At 42.7% G+C, this 12423-nt stretch overlaps 1 protein-coding gene across 1 annotated transcript in view; it reads left to right on the top strand.

The window, feature by feature from the left end:
- The window catches only part of PIAS4 (protein inhibitor of activated STAT 4), a 70064-nt gene that overhangs the window by 17021 nt on the left and 40620 nt on the right, over positions 1 to 12423 (top strand). The window contains exon 2 of the mRNA XM_056573833.1: positions 10290 to 10734. Within this exon, the coding sequence (XP_056429808.1) occupies positions 10290 to 10734 (445 nt within the window). The remainder of the gene's footprint in view (positions 1 to 10289; positions 10735 to 12423) is intronic.

The following is a 12423-nucleotide window of genomic DNA, read 5'->3' as shown; positions in this document are numbered from 1 at the left end:
TTTAGTAATTGGGTTTATGTAGCACATCCACAGTGTATTTCACGCTCTGCAGGAACTCCACCATGGAGTGAAAATATGCTGGGGATCCTGCTATGAGCAGACACGCAGGGCTTTTCTGCAGCAGCCCTGTGTGTGCAGTAAGGTTTGTAGATGGGCCTGTATGTCAGTGCACTGGGCCTGCCTCCAAACCTTTTTGCACACACAGGGCCCTGTGTGTCTGCTCATTGCAGAATCGGGCACGTATTTCCTGCTGAAGAACAAATTTGACACAGCAGATGTGCTTTGTGTGACCCTACCTTTTAACCCCTTAAGGACTGAGCCCTTTTTCACCTTAAGGAAATTTTTTGCAATTCTGACCACTGTCACTTTAAACATTAACTCTGGAATGCTTTTAGTTATCAATCTGATTCCGAGATTGTTTTTTCGTGACATATTCTACTTTAACATAGTGGTAAAATTTTGTGGTATCTTGCATCCTTTCTTGGTGAAAAATCCCAAAATTTGATGAAAAATTTGAAAATTTTGCATTTTTCTAACTTTTGAAGCTCTCTGCTTGTAAGGAAAATGGGTATTCCAAATTTTTTTTTTTTTTTATTCATATACAATATGTCTACTTTGTTTGCATCATAAACTTAACGTGTTTTTACTTTTGGAAGACACCAGAGGGCTTCAAAGTTCAGCAGCAATTTTTCACAAAATTTAGAAACTCGCTTTTTTTCAGGGACCAGTTCAGGTTTGAAGTGGATTTGAAGGGTCTTCATATTAGAAATACCCCATTATAAAAACTGCACCCCCCAAAGTATTCAAAATGACATTCAGTCAGTGTTTTAACCCTTTAGGTGTTTCACAGGAATAGCAGCAAAGTGAAGGAGAAAATTCACAATCTTCATTTTTTACACTCATGTTTTTGTAGACCCAATTTTTGAATTTTTGCAAGGGGTAAAAAGGAGAAATTTTTTACTTGTACAGTAACCCCCCCGACCTACGATGGCCCCGACATATGATAAATTCGACATACGATGCTTTTATATGTCGGGGGCCATCGCAGTAACTGCTATCCGACAGCGCAAAATGCTTAAGCTGCTGTCGGATAGCAGTGTAATGTGCCCCAGCAGGTTCACTTACCTATTCCCGATGCTCCGGGTCCACTTCGCGATCCTCCGGTGTCTTGCGCTTCTTCTCCAGGGTCCTGGCCTTGCTTTCCGGCGTCATTACATCGCTGCGCCGGCGCAGCAGCGTAATAACGTCACCTGAAAGCGAGGCCCGGACCCTGCAGAAGATGTGCAAGACACCGGAGGATCACGAAGAAGACACCGGAGCAGCGGGACAGCATCGGGAGCCCCTGGAACAGCATCGGGAGAGGTGAGGACCTGGTCCGGAGCGGCGGGGACAGGTGAGTATAACTTCCTATACTTTACATTGCACGGATCCCTCAACATACGATGGATTCGACAAACGATGGGTCGTTTGGAACGAATTACCATCGTATGTTGAGGGACCACTGTATTTGAAACCCAATTTTTCTCGAGTAAGGACATACCTCATATGTCTATGTAAATTGTTCGGCATGCGCAGTAGAGGGCTCAGAAGGGAAGAAGCGACAAATGGTTTTTGGGGGGCATGTCACCTTTAGGAAGCCCCTATGGTGCCAGGACAGCAAAAACCCCACATGGCATACCATTTTGGAAACTAGGCCCCTCGGGGAACATAAAAAGGGGTAAAGTAAACCTTAATACCCCACAGGTGATTCAAGACTTTTGCATATGTAAAAAAAAAAAATTCCCTAAAATGCTTGGTTTCCCAAAAGTTTTACATTTTTACAAAGGGTTAAAGCAGAAAATACCCCCCCAAAATTTGAAGCCCAATTTCTTCCGATTCAGAAAACACCCCATATGGGGGTGAAAAGTGCTCTGCTGGCGCACTACAGGTCTCAGAAGAGGAGTCACATTTGGCTTTTTTGAAGGCAATTTTGCTCTGGGGGCATGCCGCATTTAGGAAGCCCCTATGGTACCAGAACAGCAAAAAAAAAAAAAACACATGACATACCATTTTGGAAACTAGACCCCTCGGTGAACGTAACAAGGGGTTAAAGGAAATCTGTCATCAGAATCACCTGCACTAAACCTGTTACACAGGCTTGTAGTGCGGGTGATCCTGATTAAAACGCTTCTTACCTGGTTAAAAATGGTTGAGCGCTTCTTAAGATATCTATATTTTTAGTTTTGTTCCCTTGCTTGGGACTCAGTGGGAGGTGTTATCATCTGGGACTCAGCCACACGTCATTATAGCTGGGCGGAGCTGCCGCCCGGCTCATGAATATTCAACTTACCCTGGCAGCCCTCCCCACCAGACCTAGAAAAAGGAGTTAAACTACGAGGATAAGTTCATGAATATTCATGAGCCGGGCGGCAGCTCCGCCCAGCTATAATGACGTGTGGCCGAGTCCGAGATAAGACCTCCCACTGAGTCCCAAGCCAGGGAATAACAGAAAACTAAAAATAAAGATATCTGAGGAACCGCTGAACCATTTTTAACCAGGTAAGGAGCATTTTAATCAGGATCACCCACACTACAAGCCTGTGTAACAGGTTTAGTGCGGGTGATTCTGATGACAGATTTCCTTTAAGTGAACCTTAATACCCCACAGGTGTTTCACGACTTTTGCATATGTAAAATTTTTTTTTTTTTTACCTAAAATGCCTCTTTTCCCAAAAATTTTACATTTTTAAAAAGGGTAATAGCAGAAAATACCCCCCAAAATTTGTAACACAATTTCTCCCGTGTACGGTGATACCCCATATGTGGCCCTAAACTGTTGCCTTGAAATACGACAGGGCTCCAAAGTGAGAGGGCCATGCGCATTTGAGGCCTAAATTAGGGACTTGCATAGGGGTGGACATAGGGGTATTCTACGCCAGTGATTCCCAAACAGGGTGCCTCCAGCTGTTGTAAAACTCCCAGCATGCCTAGACAGTCAGTGGCTATCTGGCAATACTGGGAGTAGTTGTTTTGCAACTGCTGGAGGCTCCGTTTTGGAAACAGTGGCGTACCAGACGTTTTTAATTTTTATTGGGGAGGGGGGCTGTGTAGGGGTATGTGTATATGTAGTGTTTTTTTACTTTTTTTTTTTTATTGTGTTAGTGTAGTGTTTTTAGGGTACAGTCGCACGGGTGGGGGTTCACAGTAGTTTCTCGCTGGCAGTTTGAGCTGCGGCAGAAAATTTGCCGCAGCTCAAACTTGCAGCCGGATACTTACTGTAATCCTCCGCCCATGTGAGTGTACCCTGTACGTTCACATTGGGGGGGAACATCCAGCTGTTGCAAAACTACAACTCCCAGCATGTACGGTCTATCAGTGCATGCTGGGAGTTGTAGTTTTGCAACAGCTGGAGGCACACTGGTTGTGAAACACAGAGTTTGGTAACAAACTCAGTGTTTTGCAACCAGTGTGCCTTCAGCTGTTGCAAAAGCTACAACCCCCAGCATGTACGGACAGCGGAAGGGCATGCTGGGTCTTGTAGTTATGCAACAGCTGGAGGCATACTACTTTGGCTGGGGATGCTGGGGACTGTAGTTATGCAACAGCTGGAGACATACTGGTTTGCTACATAACTCAGTGTGCCTTCAGCTGTTGCAAAACTACAACTCCCAGCAGTCACAGACAGCCAACGGGCATGCTGGGAGTTGTAGTTATGCAACCAGCAGATGCACTACTACAACTCCCAGCATGCACTTTAGCTGTTTGTGCAAGCTGGGAGTTGTAGTTACACAACAGCTGAAGGTACACTTTTACATAGAAAAAATTTGCCTCCAGCTGTTGCAAAACTATAAGTCCCAGCATGCCCATAAGGGCAGGCTGGGAGTTGTGGTGGTCTGCCTCCTGCTGTTGCATAACTACAGCTCCCAGCATGCCCTTTTTGCATGCTGGGAGCTGTTGCTAAGCAACAGCAGGAGGCTGTCACTCACCTCCAACGATCCAGCCGCATCACATCAGTCCCTCGTCGTCGCCGCCGCGGCCGTCGCTCCTGGGGCCCCGATCCCAACATTGACATCGGGGTCCCCAGCACCCGCTCACGTCTTCCGACCGACTAATCAGGGCGATCGTGAGGTGGCACCAGTGCCACCTCACCCCTGCAGGCTCTGGCTGTTCGGGGCCGTCGGAGACGGCCCCGAACAGCCTGTAATTCCGGCTCACTGGAGACCCGATTGACCCGGAATCTGCCGCAGATCGCTGGACTGAATTGTCCAGTGATCTGCGGCCATCGCCGACATGGGGGGGGCATAATGATCCCCCCCCCTGGGCGATATGCCCCGATGCCTGCTGAACGATTTCAGCAGGCATCGGGCACCGGCTCCCCTCCAGCTAGCGGCGGGGGGCCGGGATTTGACAGGACGTACTCAAACGTCCTGAGTCCTTAAGGATTCAGAAAAGGGGCCGTTTGAGTACGTCCTGCATCCTTAAGGGGTTAAGGAAACTTTTGAGTTAACTAGTACAGAGAATTCTTTATTAACAACACTACTAAAAGCATGCAAAATAAATCTGAAAGTTGGAGAGAATGGTACTAGACATACAAAGGTGCAGAAAAAGATGCTGGTCACAAAGTACATACAAAATGGCATCCAAAGGAATCTTGGCATATGAGAAGAAAGGATTCATCATTGCATAAACCATAGCAACATGAGGACAATGCCACATACAGGCTAGTCTAAACAGTGTGTATGAACATAAAGGAAAGGGCCCAAAAGCATAAACATAGGAATGCAACTCGCACCAACGAACATGTAAGCCATCCGGACCACAGCACCACCTACCTTTATGTATGTTTTGCAGAATGGCTTCCTCAGGGGACATGTCTAATTCCACAGATAGGATTGGTCTACCTGCTATATTTATACTCACCTAAACTGAAATTGTTTAATTGACATATGCCTGAGCCACTAATACAGGAGAAGTGATGAAAAGTAACTCCCCCACGTCTAGGAACTATTAAACGTGTCAAGTTGGTCCGGACCGGAATAGCCGATGCTATCGGTGTTACGTCACTCCACGCTGCTGTGCTGTTCAAGCGCGCAGTCCATTTAGATAAAGCGCTCACGGTGGGCGGAAGCCGCAAGGCTTCCGGTCTGATACACAGCCCAGGACCGATCACCTGACCCAGGCTTGAGTCAGTGATTGCCTGTGTTGGAACATCCCCATTAGCACCAAGGGATGGGGCTGGGACCAGATCCTCAGCATGGTCGCGATCACGTGACAAGGAAGTCACATGATCGTCACAAAGTTCACACTGTAGGCACCGACCAATATAAGAGAGGTCGGTGTATAGTATGCAATGTAGTGCCGATCATGTGATGCATCGGATCTCACATGACCGTAACTAAGCAACCATTACAAACACTGCAGCATACCATGGCAATAGAGATGAGCGAACTTACAGTAAATTTGATTAGTCACGAACTTTTCAGCTCGGCGGTTGCTGACTTTTCTTGCATAAATTAGTTCAGCTTTCCGGTGCTCCGGTGGGCTTGAAAAGGGGATGCAGTCCTAGGAAAGAGTCTCCTAGGACTGTATCCACCTTTTCCAGCCCACCGGAAAGCTGAACTAATTTATGCAGGAAAAGTCAGCAACCGCCAAGCCGAGAAGTTCGTGAGGAATCGAATTTACTGTAAGTTCGCTCATCTCTACATGGCAACATAGGTAAGTATAATTACAGTAAAATTTATATAAATAAAAGCAATTGAAGCAAATACCAATGTTTATACTACAGATAATTTTTTCATAGCATTTTTCCTTAACTTATGCTCTGAAACAAAGCAAAAAATATATTTGTGAGGTGAAATTTGAAAAAATAAAATCAAAATCTGGTTGTTTTCTTTATTTTGCCATTCCCCTTGTGGTCAAACTTACATCTTAGTTTGATACTTGAGGTCAACCTGATTACACAAATACCAAATTTGTTTAGTCATGTTTTACTAATTACATTTTTTTAACTTAATAGATTGGACAATTACGCACAAGCCAAAACCAAATGTTTGTTTTTATTATGTTGAAAAATAGGAAGGGGGTGGGGGGAGGTTATATGAACTTTTAATATGGAAGGTATTAATGGGTGTTTTCTTAAAACTTTTATTAAACTTTTTTTTTCTTTTTTAAATACACCTTATTAGGAGGAATCATTAGATTCCTCATACAGAACAATGAAGTTCTATTGAACTCCATTGATCTGTGCTCATTTAGTTGAGCAGGCACCCCACTAACCATCCAGGGAGCGTTCACATTCCTTTAGATGCCACTGTCAAAGGTGATCTAAAGGGTTAATAGCCAGCTGTGGTGATCGCCACATGCTGGCTATTAGCGGCGGCCCCTGGCTACTGTGCACGAGTCCGGAGCCCACTACATACAGACTGTTGAGCACTGCCGCGCTTGTCAGGTCCGACCCTGCTTGCCCGAAGCAGGGCTAAGGGACGGAAAAATTCACCTGAACTGTTTGTCTCGGGCGTCTGGCCATCGGAATTCTACATCCCTGTTTTTCATTTTTGTCTGTGGTAATCTGGGCTTCTCTAGGGTCCCTACTTGGGCTGGCTTCTTAACTTGTCCTTTCTGGTCAGCCTAGAGATTGCTAATGGTGTGTCCCTGACCTGAAATTTAATAACTAGCTTTATTGGTGGCTTTCCAAACTGCAGTGGTGTTGCTAGGTTTGGTTTCACCTTTGGTGTCACCCGGTGTGGTAAGAAATGGTGTAACCCCATACACTGAATATACTACTACCACATGCTGCACTCTCTGCATATAATACTTGCGCACGCTGCATATAATACTTCACACACTAAGCTCTCTGAATACAATACGGCCACAGGCTGTACCCCCCTGAATATAATACTACCACACATTGTACCCCTGAATATAATACTACCATACACTGTACCCCCTGAATATACTTCCACACGCTGTACCCTTTGAATATAATACTGCCACGCACTGCACCCTCTGAATATAACCTTGCCGTACAGTGTACCCTCTGAGTACAATATCGCAACATATTGTAGCCTGTAGAAACCTTGATACCCCAGGAATTCCTTATAATATACACCTTTTTTTCTGAAATGCAAAACAATAATGCCCCGTAGTTAAAAAAAATATATAAATATATTTTACTTAATGAATCCATTCTACCAGGAGCAGCTCTTTCTTCTTGCAACGTGTGAGCCGTGGGGACTGTACCTCCCAGCAGACGCGATGACATCACATCATCGTGCTGGCCTGCCAGGGAATGGCATCCCTGCGGCTCAGACGTTGCGAAGCAGGAAATGCTTGCATTTGAAGCACCTCCGCGGGATTACTTACTGCTTGGTGGTGTCACCCACCGCCCCCTTAGCAACGCCACTTCAAAGCTGCTGCCTAGCAGATTGTCTTGTGGTAATAACTCAATTATGAATTATGGTCCTAAAAATATAAAATATGAAAAATACATTTTTTGGGAAATTAAAATTATCAAAATTATGACCTGGTCAATTGTAGACAAAGCCAATCAATACAATTCACATCTGAGTCTGACTATTTCCTCAGATATCAACAAGTTTTTTTATGACGGGATGACATTAACGCTTAAGTATGTAGTTATGCAATATACAATAATACACTGGTATTATAAAAGTATGCAGATTTATTGGTTATAAGGTTATAAACATAAATGAGTAATAAACACAATGATATATGCAAATGGATATCAATTAAATATATTAGTAAACATTACAAGCTTGTTAATTGACTACATATAGTAGAACAATACATGAGTAGAAAGTAACTTGTTACAATGAAACAAAAGCTACTAAGTTAGGAATATCATAAGGAAAAGGTTACATATCACTGTGTTCAGAGGAAACCTTATATCAAGATGGGCAATATCTAATCATAGACATCAATACGGAATGCTAAATACACTCCCTGCCCCCGTCTAACAAACTAAAAATCACATGACTCCATGAATGGGGAAATCCATCTAAGGATATAAATATGGAAGAACTATAATATACTTCCACACCATTCTGGACTATTTTCTATACATGCTCTTGGTAAGGCATTAAGACAAATAGCAGAGTTTTATGATGTCGCTAGAATATATTTTAGAAGGAAGGACTTGAAACAAGTTTCCTGTGTGAGAAATATACTTATAACACTTAGTTTGGCGAGTAGGAATTATATCAATATGTATAAGCTATTATTTAATGCTTTGATATATTATGAATCTTGCTTCTTCAGGTAGAATGAAGTCTAACAATATCCTAAAACAATAATATCAATATGGAGTTATTTAATTATTTTAATTTATTCCCCAATCTAAATGGTATCTGTAAGAATCTTGCTTCGGCTCTTAGGAACACTGAACGATCCATCTCATAGTCATGGATAGCCATTGGTCTGGTACCGTGTGATCAGTCCGTCTGCTGGAATCTCACATGGCTTTTCCACCTAGTTGGACCTCTTTCCTGTCTTTGTTCTTTACAACCTACAGCACAGTACAGTCCCTAACATCTGGTTTACCAGACTTTTTTTTTATTAGACACACCCTCCTAAATTGGAATCCTCCGAATGACTCTAGGTTGGGTGTGTACATATGGTAATGACTAGAGATGAGCGAACTTACAGTAAATTCGGTTCGTCACAAACTTCTCGGCTCGGCAGTTGATGATTTATCCTGCATAAATGAGTTCAGCTTTCAGGTGCTCCCATGGGCTGGAAAAGGTGGATACAGTCCTAGGAGACTTTCCTATGACTGTATCCACCTTTTCCAGAGCACCTGAAAGCTGAACTAATTTATGCAGGATAAGTCAACTGCTGAGCCGAGAAGTTTGTGACAAATCGAATTTACTGTAAGTCCGCTCATCTCTAATGCCAACATAAAGTATACATATTGTGTATGTGAATCAATATATAATTTATTTGGGATATCCATTTTCCTTACAAGCATAGAGTTTCAAAATAAAAAAAATGCTAAATTTTAAAAATTTTCATGAATTTTTTGAATTTTTCACCAAGAAATTATGCAAGTATTGTCGAAAATTTACCACTAACATAAAGTAGAATATGTCATGAAAAAACAATATTTTCAGAATCAAAGTCAGAAGTTAAAGCATTCAAGAGTTATTAATGCTTAAAGTGACAGCAGTTTTTTTGCAAATCTGACCTGTGTCCTGAAAGGGGTACTCCGGCGCTTAGACATCTTATCCCCTATCGAAAGGATAGGGGATAAGATGCCTGATCGCGGGGGTACCGCCGCTGGGGACCCCCGTGATCTTGCACTCAGTACCCCAGATAAAATCAGTCCCCAGAGCATGTTCGCTCCGGGTCTGATTACCGGCGACCACAGGGCCGGAGGCGTGTGATGTCACATGGGGGGAGGGGCATGACGTAACATGCTGCCGGCCTTGTGGTCGGTGGCCGGTAATGGGCTGTGTCCTTAAGGGGTTAAAGGAGATCTGTAGTGCTCTGAACTTTATCTTCTATCCGAATGCGGGGACAGAACACCCCCTTTCCTGTACATTGCAGGGGATAAAGTTCAGAGCACTGCAGATCTCCTTTAACTTTCTGTCACTAGTTGATTTGAAAACACTTGTTTTCCAATGGTTTCAGCCAGAGTTCCCTTTGAAGTCTTGTTGCTAATTTCTCAACACAGCTGTGTAGTTGGATAGGGTTGGGTTGTATTTTCTTACACAGAATGTCAACTAGGGGCTGCAATATGCAGAGAGAAACTAAAGAAGCCTTTTTTTTTATCAATAGAAATGCTGACCTGGTTTGTCAACAGCTGATTGACTGGCTTAAAGGGGTATTCCAGGCAAAAACTTTTTTATATAGGTCAACTGGCTCCAGAAAGTTAAACAGATTTGTAAATTACTTCTATTAAAAAATCTTAATCCTTTCAGTACTTATGTACTTCTGAAGTTAAGGTTGTTCTTTTCTGTCTAAGTGCTCTCTGATGACATCTGTCTAGGGAAACGCCCAGTTTAGAAGCAAATCCCCATAGCAAACCTATTCTAAACTGGGCGTTTCCCTAGACAGATGTCATCAGAGAGCACTTAGACAGAAAAGAACAACCTTAACTTCAGAAGCTCATAAGTACTGAAAGGATTAAGATTTTTTAATAGAAGTAATTTACAAATCTGTTTAACTTTCTGGAGCCAGTTGATATATATATAAAAATTTTGCCTGGATAACCCCTTTAATATATATATCAGTACTTTTATTGAGTACAATCATGACTCCTAACATGATGTGTTTTTTTTCTTTTTTCGAAGAACATGGTGATGAGCTTTCGGGTGTCAGATCTGCAAATGCTTCTGGGATATGTTGGACGCAGTAAAAGTGGTTTGAAACATGAGCTTGTAACTCGTGCATTGCAACTCGTACAGTTTGATTGCAGCCCTGAAGTCTTCAAGAAAATAAAGGAGCTTTATGAGACTAGGTATTCAAAAAAGGCCACTGATGTTGTCCCCACTGCCCCAGTGCCACCACCGCATCGATCACCAGACTCTTTGGCTGTCCATCCATCTTACGATCATGGAACCCAAGGCCCAAGGACTTCTCTTTCTCCAGCTAATATGGACTACACGGCCCTCTATGGCAAACATGTTAATGGCCTTTCTCGATTACCTCCCAAAATAATGACCAAACCTGAGGTTCGACTTGTGAAGCTGCCCTTTTACGATGTAGTGGATGAACTTTTAAAGCCAACGGAGCTTGGTGAGTTAAGATGTTTTAACAGTAAGGTTATGAAGATTTCATTCAGTTGGTTATATTTTAGTGATGGCGTGTCACTGAGATGTCATTACGTTATAATGGTTAGTGTTCCGATACCTGGGACAATCTGTCTTAAAAATGTGTGACAGATCTGATTTGTTACTTCCCTTTCACTTTTTTACCCTTTTGGCCACTAAGCTCTGCAGATAACTGTATTTACTTGACTGGAGCGATGTTGCTTTTCCACAGCACAGTTGGAGAGGAAAAGCTGACCAGTAGCCCATAGCAACCGATTAGAATGCCTCTTATTTTTAAAAAGGACATTGAAAAATAAATGAAGACTCTGGTTGCTATAGGAAACTAGTTAACTTTCCTCTTCACAGCTTTTGATAAATCTCCAAGTGAGTAGTCTGGTGCAGCTGTGAAGGGAAAATGTGAATAAATGCTGTGATCACCTTCATTCTTAAGATAGGTGGGGATCTCAGAAGTCACCCTCCCATATATTCCTAAAGTGATGGCATATACTAGTTTTCGTCTCTGATTTAGGTGCAGGCTTTGCCCAATAACTTGAAAGCAGGTCTGTGGAGTTGGTAGATAAATACTCTGTACTTCCGACTCCTCTGTATTAATGTGCGAATGTATTTATAAACACAGTTGAATCCAAGAAGCTGTTCCACAAAGTTCTTCTAAGCTCTTCTAGCAGAGAGGTAGTTGGGAAGAAGCTGCTGCCTTCTCCATTTTGTGTGCTGATCTGCTGCTGAAGATAGGGCAGTGGGAGGATCTGGGAAGGGGCATTTATTATAAAACATGATCCCTAGTAGAATCCCATAGTCATGTTTAAAGTTTAAGCTAACAATCTAGTTTACAAGTTTTTATAGCCTTAGCTGAATGGCAGAAGTTTTTCCAATGGTTTACAGCTTCAGTCTTAAACTATTGACCCTCCATTCCCTTCACTTATAAAAGTGTCTCTAGTTCTGCAAAAAACATATTTACTTAATCCCTTGTCAGTGAGAGGCTAGGTTACCCATGGGTTCCCTGTAACAGCAGAACACAACACTATATAGAAAGAATAAGTATTGCTGCTCCTAATTGTGCGTTGCGTGCCATATAGTGAAGCACATGAAAAGCATGCTTCTTCACGGTCACTTAACGTGTTCGTTTTGCGGTTACGTGAGGCACTGCATGCATTGGTCTTTATTCTTACAGTAGACAAGTCATTAATTATTACTATCTGTGAATTGGAACATTTAAACTTGCTTTTTTTAAAATTCCAATCTAAATTTAGTAGGAGTCTGAGTCGGTGCATTGTTTGCCGACTCCGACTCCAGGTACCTAAAATTTTGTCCGACTCCACAGCCCTGCTTGGAAGTGCTAAAATTTAGCGCCTTACAAGCATCTAAGATCTCCCCTGCTCATCATTCAAAATCCTCCCCCCCCCCCCCCCCCCGATTAGGGAGTTAAAGGGGTTTTCCAGCATTTGAAAAAGACAAAGCGGGGGGGTTTCTCGGTTCTATTGAAGTTATTGGAACAAAGTTTTATTACTTCATACAACCTGAGGACAGGTGTGGTGCTGTTTTAAGCATTGGACTAATCAGTCTCTGGGAGTTACCTCTCTGTCGTACACATTTACAACTCCATTTCAACTTAAATGGCAGTTTGACAATTTGCATAAAACAGCTTGCTTGGCTGTTT

This window comes from Hyla sarda, chromosome 1 (assembly GCF_029499605.1).
Source record: "Hyla sarda isolate aHylSar1 chromosome 1, aHylSar1.hap1, whole genome shotgun sequence".
NCBI classification, from domain to species: domain Eukaryota; kingdom Metazoa; phylum Chordata; class Amphibia; order Anura; family Hylidae; genus Hyla; species Hyla sarda.
This window is presented reverse-complemented; position numbering and strand designations above follow the sequence as displayed.